At 40.7% G+C, this 20,178-nt stretch overlaps 1 protein-coding gene across 3 annotated transcripts in view; it reads left to right on the plus strand.

The window, feature by feature from the left end:
* TBCD (tubulin folding cofactor D) overlaps positions 1-20,178 on the plus strand; it is a 177,794-nt gene that overhangs the window by 6,504 nt on the left and 151,112 nt on the right. For all 3 annotated transcript variants that reach the window (XM_081935046.1, XM_081935048.1, XM_081935047.1), the window contains exons 3-8: positions 1,497-1,547; positions 9,068-9,165; positions 9,752-9,853; positions 11,242-11,388; positions 12,018-12,073; positions 19,204-19,336. In XM_081935046.1, coding sequence (XP_081791172.1) covers positions 1,497-1,547; positions 9,068-9,165; positions 9,752-9,853; positions 11,242-11,388; positions 12,018-12,073; positions 19,204-19,336 — 587 coding nt within the window. The remainder of the gene's footprint in view (positions 1-1,496; positions 1,548-9,067; positions 9,166-9,751; positions 9,854-11,241; positions 11,389-12,017; positions 12,074-19,203; positions 19,337-20,178) is intronic.

Below are 20,178 nucleotides of genomic sequence, written 5' to 3' on the forward strand. Positions count from 1 at the left end.
TAAGCACATTTTTATTATAATAGTAACAATGACCGCTGTCATTTAAGATGCTATTCATTGGTATAAATATACAGTGTATACCCAGGTAAATTAGTTGGAATAAAGTGTGTTAGAAAAGGACTAGAATCTTTGGCCTGCTTTCTCCACTCTTGAGAAAGTACAGGGTTATTTTTTAATGTTGATATTGTGTTAACCTTGTTTAGTTCTCTCTTCACCAAAAATAAGTGAGAAACTCCACTGTCACCATTGATTTTATAGAATTGTAAAGGATGGAGGAAAAGGGCTATAGGCAATCAGTGTTCTGTAGGCCATGCTTTGCCCATACAACAGTTACTGGAAGAGCTTTGGAAACTTTGGCATCTTGAATTTCTGGAAAAGGAGGAACAAATAAAATAGCCTAGTAGGATCTAGCTATCCAGTCTTTGCCCCCCCCAAAATCCCAATAGTCCTGTATATGTAACCTTCTTGGCCTTCTTCCGTTGGTAACACATGCCATAAACAAGATCCAAAATAAAAGGTCTCATTAAGATAGAGATCATTAGTTTGTACTCTTGAGTTCATTTTCATTTTTTAAATATAAAATGTGTAATCTCTGATTATTAGGATGCTATTTATAACTCACTATATCTCTCATGTAACATGTTTACATTGCTTATTTTTTAGCTAGTGTACTTTAAGTGGCATATTTTTTTTGTATAATGAATTATGCACCCAATAAATATAAAGATTGAATATTATGGCTGGAAAACAATTTATGATAAAATATAGCAAATTCAAAAAAGAAAACAATAATTCTGTAAATGTAATTCAAGTTAATAATTATTTTAATTAACTCTTTAGTCTTACTGTATAAGAAATTAAAAGGAAGGATAAAGCTAAAGTAGCTTAGAAATAAAAATGAAGGAATATATCCCAACCCTTAGTACTGTTTTTTCATTTGCTGTACAGGTAATCCTCAATTTACAACAATTTGTTTAACGATCATTCAAAATTACAACAGCACTGAAAAAGGGACTTACAACTGGTCCTCAAACCTAGGACCATTGCAGCATTCCTACTGTCATGTAATCAAAAATCAGGTGCTTTACAACCAGCATGTGTTTGCAACAGTTGCTGCAACCCGGGGTGGGGGTGGGGGGTGTCACATGATCACCATTTGTGATCTTCCCAGCTGGCTTTGAACAAGCAAAGTCAAAGGGGGAAGCTATATTTGCTTAATGACGATGTTATTCCCTTAACTGCAGCGGTTTGCTTAACAACCATGAAAGTTATAAAATTAGGCAGGACTCATTTGACAACCTGCCTTGTTTAGCAATGGAAATTTTGATCCCAATTGTGATTGTAAGTCAAGGACTACCTGCACTTTAAAAAGTCACAGCAGGGTTACTTAGTTCAAAATCTTAGGGAAGACTTTTCTTAACACCAAAACATTGATGTGTCATTTTCATGTTACAAAATTGCTTGATAACTGGGTATGGTTTTTTTTTTTTTTTCAGTTATAATGAATAAATACCAGGAGCAGCCTCATCTTTTGGATCCTCATTTAGGTAAATATTGAGATTCTGTAAATTTTTGATAAAATCTTATTTTTTATTAGGATGGATGATACTGATTTTTCTTTTTCTTCTTAAGAGTGGGTGGTAGAAGATTTATTTCTAATCCAGTGTTTGGGACTTCTCGGTTTAGAATACGTATGCCTCTGAAAGCACCTTTACTTAAAGAAATTGATCCACCTCCAGTTTCATATCATTAATAGAGATTAAGAAAAGAATGAGAATAAGAAAGAACAGTTTAATTTTTCAATAAATATCCATCTAGAAAATGAACTCGTCCCAGAGGCTTTGGGGAAACCTTTTGTTTCCAATGTGAAAAATCTCTCTCTCTTTCTCTCTCCCCCCTCCCCGCCCCCCTGGTGGAAATTATGATTATTTTGTTGAAAGCATGGTTCAATTCTTTTGTTACTTTATAAGGCAAGTTTATATGGAAAAAAAAGTAATGCATGTTTCCCCATCTTTTGAATTTTCACAGAGGGATGGCAAGTGCTTCTTGCCAAGTATGTGCCCCATTTGAGTTGTAGGACAACTCTACTCTTTCTGTTGAAAGTGCGTCAGATGTATGCAGTAGAACATTTATTTCTATCTTACGAATACTTTCCTGAGAAATAAACTCAGATCAGGCAAGACTTAATCATAATCTGATCAGGAGAATTTAGCATCTGGAAAAACCAAATTCAGATCTTTAAATGTCTGTGAACAGATTGTGTGTCATCATCCTAATATTGTATTTGCTGATTATGTACCATCAAGTCATTTCCAACTCCGAGCGACCACATAGATTTTCTCCATGATCAGCGTACCATTATCCAATATTAAGATTACAGTATTAGGGTTGAAATAGAATAGTGAAACATTGTGATACCATATTTATCTTCCTTTGGCTGTTTTCCTTGGTCTGACACAATCTGGTAGCCAGACCATTGCTTTCTCTTATCGTTTTTATTCTACTGCATTTGGTCTTGCAGATCAGCATTGATGAATTAAAATGTACCATAAATAACATTTTGCGATAAACAAATGATGATCACGACTATAGTTGAAGGGTGATAGAATCACAAAACTGGAATGGTCCTTAGAACTCAGTTAGTTCAACTCCCTGTTCAGTACAGAAACCACTAGAGCATCTCTGGCAAATGACAGACATTGTTCTTTCTCTGAAGATCCCTAGCCAAAAACAAAACAAAAACCCTTCACTACTTTATGTGGCAGGTTATTCTGCCAGCTCACCATTCATAAAGCTAGAAGGTTTCTGTGGATAACTGTTTTCAAGTCCAGGCATGGGTTAAATACAGCCAATCTGCCCAGGACTGAATTGAAACTTTAAGCCATGCCTCTGGTGCTGACCATCCTCAGTTTTTTTCAATTCAGTCAGCCCAGTTGACGCGCTTCAAGTTTCTCTTCATTCCTAACAGATTGCTTGGACTCTCCATTTTAATAAAGGAATTTTTCCTTGCCTTCGTTGTGAGCAGGCTGGGTGAGCAAAATTTCTCCATTTTTCCTTAATTGGATAAAATCACCTTTCTCAGCCTCCCCGGTGTCCTGGGCTTGCCCGGGCCCCGCGAAGCTGCAGGCAGCTGTTGAGGAAGGCGCGTGGGTCGGAGTGCCGATGGCAGCGCGATCGCAGCCTCCCTGCTGCAATCAGGCTCCCTGCTGAGGTCTCCGCTGCCGCCAACTGTGGCCGTTTAAAGGAGCCGGTGATCGGCGCGGTGCTTCAGGGCTCCCAGAGAGTTCCGGTAGCAATTTTGGGTGGCCATTTTGAAGAGATCAAAACTTCTGGCTGCCATTTTGTTTCCTGCTTTCGGTTTCCCGCACTTCTAGCCGCAGCTGCCTGGTCGCCTAGCTCTGCAGATCGCCGTGTGGAGCCTTTTTGTCCGGTTTGCCAGCGGCTTGGCTCGTTTTCCTCTACTTGTGAGCAACTGAGGTGGCAGCAAAGGAGGTCGTGGCTCCTCTGGGTCATTCTCCAACATCTGTTGACCTGCGTGGTGCTGGGAGCAGTTGGGGCTCGCACCGGAAGGCTTCACTTTTATCTACATTGGCTGGCTTTGCTACCTATTGCCTCCAGTGTCTCTCTTCTGAGTGCTTTGGCAACTATTTCTTACCGTGAAGGTGGTGAGTGGGGTTTCCCTGCCTTAGCAGTTAATTCCCAACACTCCAGCCATGGCAGACCGGGCCCCTGAGGGTTCAGAGCAGCCAGTGCCTTCCACCAGGGTATATTCCAGACAAGCTGGCAAGGCAGCCCGGGAGGCCATCAGGGGGAACAAGCCCTACTTCAGGCAGGGGTCTAAGCAGGGCTCAGTCGCAAATAAGGATACCCTCCACTGGCAGAAGGCCTTAGAGAAGAAGATGGAAAAAATAGAGTTTATAACAGCAAAAAATGATGGGGTCAGAGTCCCCAAAATTGAAGGGGAAAATGATTATAAAAACAAGAGAACTAATTACTTTACCAGTGGAGTGAACGTGGTTGAAAGTGGGGAAAGGGGAGTATGGAAAAGGGAATTAGATCGGCAGGAACTATACCCTGGACTTCAAGGCATGGAAAAAAAAAAGAGGAAAAACGATGGATTTAAGGAGAGAGAACTTCTCAGAAGCAAGATTGACAACCAAAGATAAGCTGATTAAAATAGCAGATGGAGGGAATCGAGATTACTTAAGTGATGCTATAAGCAACAAGCTGCGGAGAGAAGTCCACAAAAATTTTATTAAGTAATTAAATAGAATATCAATTCCACAAATGGCAAAAGAAATAAGACTGTATTATTACTGGAAAGATATATGAAAGTTGATATATGAAAGTTGATAATAAAAATTAGTTAATTTTAGTAATTAGTGATTAGTAATTTCTAGAGTGCTATGTTAAATAAATAATTGACATAATGTGTTGGTTTGATGAGAGGAAATTTGATGTAATTAGCAAATGAATTTTTGTTAATAAATAATATCTAGAACAATAACAATGAAATGACAAGGAATATAGTGAACAATATATATATGTACTGGTTTAATAAAAGGAATTGGGATATAAATTGTAAACAGCAATTTGGAAAGGAGGATTAGAAATCTTGTTATCAAACATAACTAATTTTTACTTAGAATATGCTATAAAGGGATAATGTTATCAGATGATATTAGAAATAATTAATGAAATGCTACAATGTGCTTATGTTTTTTAATTTTGGACTATTTCATGCAAAAGGATGTTAAAACAATCACAGTCAAATGAGAAGCGTGGTATGTTGATAGTAAGATATATAAAGATTTTTGATTTAAAATACATAATGTGATTTGAATTATAAGTAATGACTGTGGAAGAGATGCATGAAAGTTATTTGTAACCAACTGACACACTTCTACAATATGATTAGTGATTAGTAATTTAGTAATCTTTAGAGTGATATGTTAAATAAATAATTGATAATGATAACAAGGTACACACGTGTTGATTTGAAGAGAGGAAACCAGTTGTAATTAGTGAATAAATTTCTATTAATAAATAACAATTATAATAATAACAATGAAATGACAAGGGATATACTTAACAATATATATATGTACTGACTCAATAAAAGGTATTGGGATACAAATAGTAAACAGCGACTTGGAAAAGAGGATTAGAAATTTTGTTATCAATCATAATTAATTCTTACTTAGAACATGTTTTAAAGGTGTGATGTTATTGGATGATATTAGAAATAATTAATGAAATGTCACTATGTGGTTGTGTTGTGTTTTCAATTTTGGATTATTTCATGCAAAAGGACCTTAAAACAATTATAGTCAAATGAGAATTGTGGGATGTTGATAGTAAGATATATAAATATTTTTGATTTAAAATATACAATGTGATATGAACTATAAGTAATGACTGTGGAAGAGATGCACGAAAGTTATTTGTAACCAATCGACACACTTCTACAATATGTAACAAAAGATTATTTTTGTGTGTGTTGTGTTTGTCTGTTTAACCAAAAATAAAAAAAATTCTTTTCAAAAAAAAAAAGAGAAGCAGTTTTCCAAGGCCCAACAACAGGCCCAGGCCTCCAAGCCGGTCTCTCCTAGGGAACCCTCTCCAGAGGCCCAGCCCAGGCATGGGCTTGCCATATCTGAGAGTGAGGAGGAGGGGCAGGAGTTTTGTCCCACTGCTTCATCTCAGGGACATCAGGCCATAGAACCGGTTCCACCAGGTCAGGAGGGGACAGGCTTTCATTCCATCCTATTCCTAGTTCCAAAGAATTCCGGGGGGTGGAGGGGAATCCTAGATTTAAAAAAGCTAAACCACCACATAGCTTACAGGAGGTTCAAGATGCAGTTCCTTCAGTCAATCCTGGGCTGCATCAGGCCAGGGGATCTACTAACATCCATAGATCTCAAAGAGGCCTACCTCCACGTCCCTATTCGCAAGACCCACCGTAGGTTTCTGAGATTCTTTTATGCAGGCAGCCACTACCAGTACAGGGCTTTGCCATTCGGCCTGTCATTGGCCCCCAGAATGTTTACAAAAATCCTTGCAGCGGTGGTGGCCTTCCTCATATCCCGTCCAGTGCGACTCCACTGCTACCTGGACGATGTGTTTATCCAATCGTCGTCATGCCAACAAGTGATACGAGACCTGAGTTACACAATGAGAATCCTTCAAGACCACGGCTTCTCAATCAACTGGGAAAAAAGCCATCTAGAGCTGACAACCAGGCTGCAGCACCTAATTGCCATCATCAACATCGTAAGCTGTCAGGTTTTCCTGTCACCAGAGCGGGTGGCGAGCCTCAAGGAACGGATCCTGCAGGTGCAGCAGTCCTCCCACGCCAAGATTGTGCAGTTATCTTAGGGAAGATGATCTCCTGTCTGTCCATCATGCCTTGGGCGAGGCTTCATTCTCGACCCCTACAGTGTCTCCTTCTGCCCTACCAGAGGGCCAATGAGAGCAACTCCTAGGCGATGGTGCAGGTCTCACCGAAGGTACGTCATTCCCTCAAGTGGTGGCTGTCTTCCTCCCTGGCAAAGGGTACTCCCTTCAAGGAACCGGACCGTCTCACCATCACGATGGATGTCAGCCTCTTCGGCTGTGGAGCCCACCTACACAATCATATTGCACAAGGCAGGTGGTCAACTCCCAAGACAACACACAGCATCAATTGACTGGAGTTGAGAACGGTGAGGCTCACTCTCTTTCACTTCCTCGATGACATCCAAGGTCATCATGTGATGGTGCTTGCAGACAATGTGGCGACAAAGGCGCACATAGACCGCCAGGGGGACATGCGATCCAAATCACTGATGGCAGAGGCCGACTCCCTGGAAAGATGGGCGGAGAAACACCTGCTCTCGATACAGGTGGAGCACATCTCCGAGGTCAACAACATCCAAGCAGATTGGCTGAGCAGGTCCACGGTTGACCACTCAGAATGGCGTCTACATCCAGACCTGTTCCACCAACTATCTCAGAGGTTCAGCCGACCGCTAGTTGACCTGTTCGCCACCCCCGGGAACACACATCTTCCCAAGTTCTTTGCCAGGTTCCACACCCCGCAAGCTGAACGGGTCAACGCTCTTCACTGCCCGTGGCCATCAGGATTTCTATATGCTTTACCACTGTTGCCTCTCCTCCCCAGGGTGACCAGGAAGATCCTATTGGAAGGAGTGGAGGTCCTGCTCATAGCCACGTTTTGGCCCAGAAGAACCTGGTTCGCCAACCTGGTGAGTCTCTCTGTCAATCCCCCATGGTGGATTCCCCAACACGAGGTCTCTCTCAGCCAGGGGCTGCTGCAACATCTAGAGCCCCAATGGCTACAGCTAGCCGTCTGGCATGTGAGAGGGACCTCCTGACCAGGGGCAGACTCTCCACCAAGGTCATCCACACCATTCAGGCGTCTAGACGGCCCTCTATGACCATGATATAGGATGCCACTTGGAGATCTTTCGACACCTGGTGTACAACTCATGGCGTGACAGCGACCTCGGCTACGATTCCACAGATATTGCACTACTTGCAGGATGGACTAGTTCAGGGCCTGGCGCCTAATACACTCAGGCGTCAGGTGGCTGCGTTATTTACATTCTTGCTCTGGATGAACATTCGTCTCTTGGTCGCCACCCCACTATTCGTAGTTTCCTGCGGGGCGCGACCAACCTGAGGCCCCCGGTTGTCCACAGGTACCTGTCATGGGACCTCAATGTTGTGTTACGGGCCCTGATTGGCCCATCATTTGAGCCACTTCGATCCACTAGCCTTAAAAATTTGACTTTCAAAACCGCCTTCTTGATTGCCATCACTTCTGCGCGGCGTATTTCGGAGTTGGCAGTCCTGTTGGTTCGGGAGGACCTGTGCTTGATACAACCAGACAGGGTGATCCTCCGATTGGACCTGACCTTTATTCCCAAAATCAACTCCTGGTTCCACCGGGCCCAGGAGGTCATTCTTCAGGATTTTTGCCCACATCCCAAATATCCTAAGGAGAAAAGATGGCACATGCTTGATGTTCATAGAACGCTTCGTAAATACATCAAGCGCACAGCTGCATTCCAGCATTCTGAATCGCTTTTTGTTTCTTTTCAACCTGCATCCCAAGGCCGGAAAGTTTCCTCATCTACCATCGGATGCTGATTGCAAGCATGCATTACCCCCGCCCATGTTCTCCAGTCCAAACCGGTGCCTCGCCATATCACCACACATTCTACAAGGAGCGCTGCTACCACAGCGGCCTGGGCCACCCAGGCACCAATAGAGGAGATTTGCAGGGCGGCCACTTGGACTTCTTGTCTCCGTTCATTCGTAACTACAAACTGGACAAATTTGCTTCTGCGGAGAGGGCTTCTGGAAGATGAGTCCTTCAGGGCATTCATACCAACGGAGAGACCCTGAACTCGACAGTTTCCAGCTCTAGTGACATTTAGCTTGGGTATGTCCCATGATTGGACTCTCCAAGCAGTGCCCAGGAAAATGACCATTGGCTTTTTCTGGGCGCTGCGAAGGAGAGTCCAACCCCACCCTGGGGTCTAACTCCGCTATTCCGTGCAGACCTTTTGGACTGACCATCTGGATATAGTTGCAGACTTGTTTTTTTGGAATGGTTGTTTGATTTGTGAGCAGAATTTTCAGCGCGCAACAGTTCCACGCCTACATTGAAAAAAACTGAAGATGGTCAGCACCAGAGGCATGGCTTAAAGTTTCAATTCAGTCCTGGGCAGATTGGCTGTATTTAACCCATGCTTGGACTCTCCTTCGCAGCGCCCAGAAAACGACCCTTCAGGTAAGCCAATAGTCATTCTCTTCAAACTTGGCTCTGGTTCTTCCCTTTGGGCGGTAGGGAATGTCCAATCTCTCCCTCTACTATGTGACAACATTTCATATATCTGAAGAAAGCCACTGTGTCAGATAGTAACAGCAACATGTGATTTCCATGAAACAAATTAAGTAATCCATTCTGATACTTATTTGTGAGTCTGTTTAGCGGGAGACAAAAAACTCAAGTAACTTTTCCCTTATCACCTCACCTATTTCCCTATGTTTTCTCTAGAGTGGATGTTGAATTTGTTGCTAGATATTATCCGACATGAAGCATCTCCTCCTCTTCTAATGCATCTAGCCTTTCAGTTTCTCTACATTATTTCAAAGGTAAAATTAAATTTTGATATAATAGTAATATGGCTTTACTGTTATATTCTCAAATTAGATAAAAGAGGGACAGTCATTCATAATATAGTTATTGTCAAATGAATAATTTAGACTTCTGACTCTAGTTTTGCAGTGGTTTGTGGAGAGGATATAATCATAAAGGACTAAGCTTTATAGAATTGCTCTTTCATAGTTTGCAACTGAAAAGTTAGTAGTCCTTAAATAAACTCCACAGAGCCTAGAAACTCCCTCTCCTTTTTATTAGATCCTTACATATATGCAATTTAACACCGCCCCGAGTCCTTTCCGGGAGAGGGGGCGGTCTATAAATGTGAATAATAAAAAAAAATAAACTGTAATCACTTTATATTTGTACTATTATTATTGATACTTTGTGACTTTTGTCATTGTATTGATTACATAAATATTAACTGTTTGCCTATTGTGTTGCAAATGCATAACTTGAAAGCTTCCTTGAGCTTGAGAGCCGGTGCGATGTCAAATATTAATTAAACAATTGAATTCATTTTTACATTTCCATAAAGGGAGATGAATCATTAAACTGCAAATGCTTTTGTTCACCTAGGTACGAGGATATAAAACCTTATTGCGATTATTTCCTCATGAAGTAGCAGATGTACAGCCTGTTCTAGATATGCTTGTCACTCAGAATCCAAAAGAATATGAGGTATGCTATCATTCCATTATAGCTGTTACTGTCCCCATTGAAAGCAGGCTGCTGAAACATTAACAAGCTTTGGTATTACTGTCAGTATTACTGCAGAGATTATAATGAATGAACTGCTTTATACATTCATTTATGTAGCCACCCATTTTGTAGAAGGGAGAGATGTTTTCAGTTGTGGTATTAGTTTCTGTTAGAATGTCTTGTCTTCATCTCCCAGCCATTTAAATGGCTGAATTTTGACATTTTGTATGCTTGCATGTGTATATAGATTTTAAAGAATATTTTGTCCTTGCTATGTATTGATCAAGGGACATGGTGGCTCAGTGGCTAAGACACTGAGCTGGTTGATCAGAAAGATCGGCAGTTCAGTGGTTCGAATCCCTAGCACCGCATAATAGAGTGAGTTCCCGTTACTTGTCCCAGCTTCTGCCAACCTAGCAGTTCGAAAGCATGTAAAAATGCAAGTAGAAAAATAGGAACCACCCTTGGTGGGAAGGTAACAGCATTCCGTGCGCCTTTGGTGTTTAGTCATGCCTGCCATGGAGACGTCTTCAAGCAGTGCTGGCTCTTTGACTTTGAAACGGAGATGAGCACCGTTATGTATTGATCTTTAAAATATTTTATGTACTTATCTTTGTACCTATCCTGTCCTTTCTTTGCACCTTTTGTTGAGAACTATTGTTAGATTTGTATTAGCGCAGTTAATGTATCAGAGTATATCTTTGCCTTCATTTATATTGCTTGAATACAAGCCTATTCTATTTGCATATTATGATGCCTTTCCGATGGTGCAAACTTACCAGAAGGCAAATACAATATTAGGATGAGGAGACACAATCTACCCCCCCCCCCAACTAAGTTTGGATTCAATAATTGTTACTAGGTAACATGATATCTAGGTTAGTTTTGGTGAGTGCGGATCATTTTGCTTCGAAGCATACAGTTGTCACAATTATTTTTTGTTCCTGAGTCGTAGTTTGAAAATTACCAGCTATTAACTTTTAACTTGATAAAAGTTAACAGAATGGCAAAACTGTTTCAGAATCTATCTACTAATGGATCTATGCGAGAGATAAACAAAATACGTCAAGTACAAAATATCTTGAGCTTTGAACAGTTTGTATCAAGCTATTCCAAGTGATTGAAATGTTTTGCATTGAAAGTATCTTTCAAAAACGCTAGTGTTTATGTTTACATTGTCTTTGGGTTCAACACAAACCATATCCTAATAGAACCAAATATGCCTCCCTTTTTCTCATATTTGTCTTAATTTATTATCTAGATAATTTTCTATCGCGATTTTGCAAGTAGAAATAGTTTTTACACTGTACACTGGAAGTTTTCTGAGAGCATTCACTATGTATTTTATTCTTTTTCTGTCTTGCTAGACCTGGGAGACTCGTTACATGCTCTTGTTGTGGTTATCTGTAACATGTTTGATCCCATTTGATTTGGTACGGCTAGATGGAAATATCTCTTCCGTAGAAGGATGCCCTCGTGTATCAACAATGGATCGAATTCTGGCAGTAGCAAAAGTAGGTGTAGTTGCATAAAATCATGATTTATAGAATGGTTTCTTTCATTAAAAAAAGTGATTGTAACTTAAACATAGCTTTTTTCCCTGCTTAATCCTGTTACACAAATTATAATAATCATTCAAACTTATTGTATACTGATGGGTGGGGGGGATCTCATTTATAGAATCAGCTTTGATAACGAAGGTGTCGCTTGTTTTGATGTTGCATACTTTATTTTCTAATTCATGATCCTTTACTAACACTGTAGTATGTTGCAGAGTTTAAAACAAGTATTTTGTTTAGAAACATGCATTTTCTGATTCTATGCACATAAATGTTGAAAAAGAAAATGCAGTGGGCAATTAAAATAAACTGTTCCTAAAGCAATTTTGAAGACAGTTTTGTTTACAAGTGCCTATCCTCCACATCTTTGAATTTTGCAGACTTTTTGGCAGTTTATTTATATGCTAGCTTAACATTCTATATAGAAATGTAGTTTTTTAAATTATCCTTCTCGATTTTCAACTTTTCATCCATCTTGATCTCCGTACACACACAAACACACACTGAAGTTTGTTTATATAATTTACTTTGTATGATCAATTTTAATATAATAAATTGCAATTCAAATCTCTTCTTACTTTTAGTCATACCTTGTTGTAAGTGATAAGTCTCGTGATGCAGCTGCAGTCCTGGTCTCAAAGTAAGTTTCTTGTGCTGATAGAGAAGAATGTGAATAAGGCTAGAAGTATTTGTTCAAATACATTTGCAACATGAATAAATAAGCCCTTACCATATTTTTTGGAGTATAAGACACTATGGAGTATAAGACACACATAAGTTTTGGGGGAGGAAAACAAGAAAAAAAATTCTGCCTCTGCATACCTGCATCCATCGGTATTCATCTGGCTAGCGTCCTTGCAGCAAACAGCAAACAGCCTGGTCAGCTTCAGCATGCTGCTGCCACCGCCAATTCCTGCTCCTTGGGATGGTCCAGAAATGCAACGTGTGGAGGCAAAAAATAAGGCATACGGAGGCCGAAAACATGACGCGCGGAGGCCAAAAATGCAACACGCAGAAGCGGCTGTCGGCTGATTCTTCATCTTCTCTTCTCCATCCCATCCCACAAATATTGGTTTATTTGAGCATCCTTGGAGTATATTGATACCTTCCCCCCGCCCCCCCCCCCTTTTAGTGATATTGTCCTGGCTGCAGTCTTTAAAGTGCTGCACTATTACTATAAGAAATAAGTGTACATGTAAAAGACATTCAAATATTTCAGTACCATGGAAAATTAATCAGTTATTCCAAATTAAATACAGTATTTTTCGTAACTGTGGTAAAAAGACAGATGCATTAGCTGGGTTATTAGAAATTTCTATCAAATCATCTGTCTTAATAGGATTCTTTTTATGTTAAGAGTCAGTAAATACTGTGAAGCATCATAATCATCCATCAAGTTGGTGTTGACTTTTAGTAATCACAGATTTCCTCCATGATGACCTGTTCCTAATCGGATATTTCAGATGATCTAACAGTGGACCTCTTACCACTGTAATTGAGACCTTTTTTGCTGGTCATCATCTTCTTTCCAGCATTAGAACCATCTCTAGAGAGCTTGATCTTGCATAATGTGTCCAAATGGGATAATTTGAGACTGCAATAAAAGATAGATCAGTATATAAATCAAATGCATTTGTCTGTTGTATTAAGAGTATGCAGAACAATTAAAAGTTTTGACATAACATGTCAACATTTGTTAAATACTTTCAATAGCTCAACTCTTCCTCTTCCCTCCACACTATTTGTTTCAAATTAACAACAAAATTGTAACAAAAATACATGATGTGGGTTGTTTGCTTTTTCTTTAGCTAATTATTTTTTGCAATCCATGTTTATTGTTTGCCACCCAGAGTTGTTATAAATCAAGTGGCCTTACAAATAAATAGATTTATAAATTATTTTAATAATGCATTACAACTACATCTAATAATGCTTTATTTTTTTGTAATTTACATTGGCAAAATTCCTCAGAAGTTACAGCTTAGCTCTACTATATAATGGCAATATATAAAAATGGGGTTTTAAAAACATTTTATGTAGAATTTCACAGAATATGAACATATAATCTAGGGTCACATGGTTTGAAAATTGTTCAAAAGTCTTTGGATCTTAATTACAGCAATTATCTCTCTGCTTTTCATCAAAACATCCAATTTTTTCCAAGTTTCTGTGCAAGGTTGGAAAACGTGTATATCTTAACGAATAAGTGAGAACTGTTATACTTAATGAGATTTGAAGCAACTCTTCCAAATCAGTTTAAAAATACTTTCTGTTAAAGTTTACAATGATAAAAAAATAAAAATTTATAGAGACTACAAAAAATAAAATTGAAAAGGAAAAATGGAAAGAGCAGAAAAAGAAATAAAATATAAACAAAAAACAAAAAAGTAACTTCCCTCTTCATTATGACAAGTACAAATAATTTTAGTAACTTATCACCTTTTCTTAAAATACAACACGTTTTTTTTCTTCCCATGTCTGATTTCTTTACATCTCTTGGTCTCCTCTCAGAATATCCTTCAAAATTTTAACAGATCTCTTTGTAAATCTAGTAAAAAAAAATCATCCCCAAAACTTTTCTGTTTTAATACTTGTCTCTCTTTTTCAAATATCAAGACCTCATCCAATTTCATTTGTATATTCAGTATACCCTCCATACTTTTCTATATCATTCTTGTAACTTCTCATGTTTAAATGCATATTAAAAAGAATCTAAGTCTTATCTGATATAGCTTGTTCTTCTTTTGTAAGAACATTTGCATATTCTTAAAATTAATTTCCAACTCTATTGTTCACAAGTCTCCATAAAAGATCCATTGTTAAGTATTTTGCTCCATTTTATTCTAGTGTGTCAAATCTGATTATCCTGCTTCATTAATTGTCATCTTTAATTTCTTCTACTTCCCTCTAGTGTGCAACGTTCACAGTCCTATATTATCATGCTTTTCCAAAACAACTGCAATTTTTCTTGGAAAAATTTCTTATAATTAATTTTATATTCTTATTTCAAATCCGTCTGGCCCTTTAATCCATTTAGAACCTTCCAACATCAACACTCTGTACATCTTTTTGCTGTTTATTCCAAAAATTAATATTTTTCAAAATCCTTAAATTTGCATTCTAAATGTATTTCATAAAGGATTATTTCAAAAGCAGTAAAAAGTAATTCCAAAGGCAATTAAGAAATGGGACTTGATTGAGCTGTATTAACAACTGTGAGCTTAGGTGGAATATTCCCTCAATTCCCAGTTGCTCAACTCACAAATAAACGAAAAACCTCCGTTCTTGCAGTCTAAGCAGGAGGAGCAGTTGTCCAGGGTACATGTGAGCGATCTCACAATTTCTTCTTTTTCTGGAGAGATTTCCACCACCCAGGATCCAGCATCCAGCCACTGATATATTCCATAAACACTGCCCTGCTTTGGCAGAGACATTTGAGATGCCATGGCCTCACAGGAAGTGTCTTCCATTGTCATTTTTGAAATACGCACAATTTATGTTAAGTGCCAAGGCATATTGCAATGCTTTTAGTGATATCTAGTGGGAACTTCAAGACATTTGTGCAAATAACTTTATATATTGCTTTGGATTTACTGGAATTATTGCAAATATACTGAACATATATTTGATAAAACAATACAGCATTATGAAGCCCATAATCCACATTAATATTGCTTTTGTTAAAAAAACAAACCCAGAAATCAGACATTTCATACTACAGTTTCATATACCATTCATTTGGAAGAATCACATTTAAAAATTATCTTTTGTTCCTGGGGTTTATTTATTTATTTTACATAATCTTTATATCCCACTTTTCATAGAGGATCCCAAGATACATAGTATTCCCCCCCCCCCCCCCGGTCCCTTGCCCATTTTTCCCTATAATGTAACCATTTGAGGTAATTTAATTTAATTTAATTAGCACTTCTAGACCGCCCCCTCTCCCAAAAGGGACTCGGGGCGGTGTACAGTCCATATCAAAAACATCATACTTAATAACAATTAAAATTATTAGATGGATAAATACATAAATAAGAGGAGGATAAAATAGACAGAACTGTAATTGCTAAATAAATAATTTAAAATATACAAAATTTAAAACCCCAGTGTCCTATAAAATTAAGTCCCCTAAAAAACCAGTAGGAAATATGTATGCCAGGAGGTAGACGTTAAAAATTATGCCAGGCCAGCCAGTCGGAACAGGTGTGTCTTCAGTTTCTGCCGGAAGGAGCGGAAGTCAGTGGTGGTTCTAATGTCGGGGGGGAGGTCATTCCAGAGGGTTGGGCCCATCACAGAGAAGGCCCTACTCCTTGGTGTCGCCCGTTGGCATTGCCTAGTGGACGGCACCAGGAGAAGCCCCTCCCTGTGAGAGCGAATTGGCCGCAGGGATGTGTGTGGGAGGATGCGATCCCGCAGGTAACTAGGCCCTATGCCATGGAGCGCTTTAAAGATGGTGGTCAAAACCTTGAAACGCACCCGAAAGACCACAGGTAGCCAGTGCAGCTCGCGCAGGAGCGGTGTTACGTGGGAGTACCTAGTACTCCCCATGACTGCCCGCGCGGCTGTGTTCTGGACTAGCTGCAGTCTTCGTGCGCGTCCCAAGGGAAGCCCCATGTAGAGAGCATTACAGTAGTCCAGGCGAGACGTCACCAGTGCATGAGTGACCGTGCGTAGGGCATCCCGGTCCAGAAGGGGGCGCAATTGGTGCACCAGGCGAACCTGGGGGAACGCCCCCCTAGCCACGGCTGCCACATGGTCATCCATTGACAGCCGGGCATCTAGGAGGACGCCCAAATTGCGTGCCCGTTCCACAGGGGGCAGTTGTTCGCCCCCTATGGCCAGCGTTGGAGTCAGCTGACTGAACCGAGGTGCCGGTAGCCACAGCCACTCAGTCTTGGAGGGGTTAAGTTTGAGTCTGTTGTCCCCCATCCAGACCTCGACGGCTTCCAAACACCGGGACATCACTTCGACAGCCTCGCTGGGGTGATTTGGGGTTGAAACGTACAGCTGAGTATCATCAGCGTACAGATGGTATTCAACCCCAAAACCACGGATGATCTCCCCCAGCGGCTTCACATATGTGTTGAACAGGAGGGGCGAGAGGACCGACCCCTGGCACCCCACAAGTGAGTGACCTCAGGGTCGACCTCTGCCCCCCTATCAACACACATTGCGACCGGTCGGAGAGGTAGGAGCCGAACCACCGTAAAACGGTGCCACCGACTCCCATCCCCTCCAGCCGGCGCAATAGGATACCATGGTCGATGGTATCAAAAGCCGCTGAGAGGTCTAATAGGACCAGGATAGAGGAACAACCTCTATCTCTGGCCCTCCAGAGATCATCAACCAGCGCGACCAAGGCTGTCTCTGTGCTGTGCCCGGGTCGGAAGCCGGACTGGCGTGGGTCTAGATATTCGGATTCGTCAAGGTGTCGTGGAAATTGCTGTGCCACCACATTCTCAACAACCTTCGCTAAAAAGGGAAGGTTGGAGACTGGACGATAATTAGCCAGCTCCATTGGGTCGAGTGAAGGCCTCTTGAGCAAGGGCCTCACCACCGCCTCTTTCAAGGCAGTTGGTAGGAAGCCCTCACCCAATGAGGCGTTCACCAGGCCCAGAAGCCAGCCTCGTGTCACCTCCCAGGATGCCAGTACCAGCCAGGAGGGACACGGGTCCATTGAACATGTGGTGGGTCGCAGCGGTCCACGCAACCTGTCCAAATCCTCGGGGGCAACAGAGTCAAACTCCTCCCAGAATGGTCTCACAAGACTCACTGTTGACGGCTCGTCCGGCCCACTGGAGGGGGCCCATCCGCTCCGGATCTGAGCGACTTTGTCCTGCAGATATTCCCCAAACTCCTCTGCTCTACCCTGCAAGGGTGCCCCCCGCGTCCCCTGTGACAGGAGAGAGCGGGTCACCCTAAACAGGGCAGCAGGGCGGTTATCCGTGGACGCAATAAGAGCAGCACAATGTCTACGTTTGGCCGCTCTCAATGCCACAAGGTAGGTCCATAAATAGGCTCTTACCTGTGTTCGATCAGACTCGGAGCGTGAGGATCTCCACCTGCTCTCTAGACGTCTCCTATGGCGCTTCATCACCCTCAGCTCCTCGGTATACCAAGGAGCTCGGGTGGATCGCTGCCGCAGGAGAGGTCGCAAAGGCGCAACCCGGTCCAAGGCCCCAGCCACCGCCATATTCTAGGCGGCCACTAGGTCCTCCGACCGAGCGCGGGTCAGGGCTACAGGTAGTGGCCCAAGTTCCGTCTGGAACCTATCCGGTTCCATCAGGTGCTTGGGGCGGTACCAGCTTGGACAGGCTGGCTCCGCCTCCTCGCGGTGGGGGGTAGCGGCAGGGAAGTCGAGCCGGAGACATGAGTGATCTGACCATGACAGGGGAGTAATGACTAAGTCCCCTATTCCCAGATCACTCGTCCACTGTTCCGATACAAAAATAAGGTCCAGTGTGTGACCGCCCTCGTGTGTGGGGCCTCGTGTTCTATCTTCAGGTAGATTGAACTGAAAGAGAGTAATTGGCTTAAAGTCAATTAAGTGAGCTTCTGTAGTTATGAATAAACTAGAATGTTGGTCATCGGAACTTCAACCCCCTTTTGGGGATCATAACTTGACTAGTGGCTAAAGGGATGATCATAAGTCAAGGATTACCTTAATGAAGAAAACAGGAGTTGGGGACAGACCAATACCATAATAATATTGGCTTTCTAATAAAGATCAATTTGCATACAATATAAGTATAGTTCAGGTTTGAATCTGCTTAACTTCCAGGATCAGGTCACTTCCCAATTTCCTTAGCAATCCTTGAACTGGAAAAAAGCAGAGTCAGCCTTCCTCATTTTGCTGCTAGCTTTTATATAATGTCACACTAGGTGGCATTATATAAAAGCTAGGTCCATGCAAACGTAGCTAATTAGAAAAAAAAACAACCTCAGGGTTGGACATTAATATTTGAATGGGAAATCATCAGGACATTTCTGAACTGTAGGCTAATTGGGAAAGGTAAAATAAATCCAAAAAGCAAAAAACAGGAAGAAGGTAATTACAAATAACTTCCATATTGTCCCAAAGGTGCTTTTTCAGGAGGCAACTGGACTTTCTTGTTTTTTTCTCTTGAAGACATCTCACTTCTCATCCAAGAAGCTTCTTCAGTTCTGACAGGATAGTGGGGAATGGAAAGATTCGTTGAAACACTTGGAAGTTTATCTGTGTCCTCAGGGTCATCTGAGTCCTGTAGTCTGCATTTTTTCCTCTGGAAATCCATTCCTACTCCCACACCATTCAATAAATTCCATATTCTTACCAAGAAAACTATATGAATGTGTCCATAGAATCACTCTGCATTGAGATCAGCTTGAGGAAGATTTATCTTCCCTACTAATAGGAAAAGAAGATTTGGAGAAAGTTACTTCTTTTCTGAAAATTGTGTTATGGGAACATGGGAAATATATATTTTAAAGCATATTTAAAAAAAAAATGATAGAAATTGAATTTCTATTTTCCTTTCCTCCACTATTTCAATATGATTTGATGTGTACTGTGACAATTCATATTTATGCATTATGACCACCTTTAGAAAAGATAGAGTTAAAGAACTGACATTGGAATGTTCTCAACTGAAATATGTTGGAAAGCATCCATTGGACAATTGCCTTCAGGAAAAAAAAACCAGTTTGGCTAACAGAAAAAAAATTGTTACCAGTTGAATTGCTCTGAATAGGTAACTTGCAACGTGTGTACTTTTTCTTTGTATGTAGGTTTATTACCCGCCCTGATGTCAGACAAAAAAGAATGGCAGACTTCCTGGATTGGACCCTTTCAACATTATCTAAATCCTCTTTTCAGACCATTGAGGGGACTTTTGTAATGGATGGCATGCTTCAAGCCCTGGTAAACAATTGTTTTCAAAGATAATCCCATTTTTCTTTTTTTTTAATGCTATTTTTAACTGTGTCAACTCCCTTAATTGTTGAAAGTATTTCCAAATTATATGTGGCTGCCAGGACACAGAACAAAATTCCTCTGCTACTCTTAGTTGTTTCAGAGAAGGCTTCAGCGTATCTGGCAAGGGAAATCTGCAAAGGTGTCTATTGTGTACAATGATGAAAAGTACTGGAGCTCTTTGGGCCCATATGTGTCAGATATAAACCATCAGATCCACACTCAAAGAGTTCAGTTAGGTATTTATAGTATGTGCAAGGCTATAATACAGAAATCATCTTAGACTGGTGGTTTGCACCTGAATCAGACTAGCTAAGGCTCAACAGCTTTCAAGGTCAGTCAGACCTCAACCTCTTATCCTTATGTAGGGATTCTAGACTGAACTCCTCATTTGATCCCACCCCCTAGCTCAACCAGTCACTCTCCAGCAGAAGCAACGTCCCTAAAGAATATTTATTTTTGTTGCAAAAGTAAAACAAGAAAAAGGATTGCACATATCAACTGACTAAGAGATTTAGATAATGATAATTAATCATGGACATTATTAGTCACTTATTTAGTTTTGAATGTGACGCTATTTACAAACCAGCTGAAATAAAGAGCTAGACATCTCAATATAACATATAGTACATTGATCACTAGTCTGAGAATGATATGCATTCCTATGTACTCCCTCTTTCCTGCAGTATGTAGCTTTCACACTTCTCATTTGGTTTATTCAACTACTAATCTATGACAACTGAACTGGAAAACTAGTTTATGTGCTACTTATTAACTTTAAGAAACTTTTG

Source organism: Natrix helvetica (assembly GCF_964273705.1).
Source record: "Natrix helvetica genome assembly, chromosome: 1".
NCBI lineage: Eukaryota > Metazoa > Chordata > Lepidosauria > Squamata > Natricidae > Natrix > Natrix helvetica.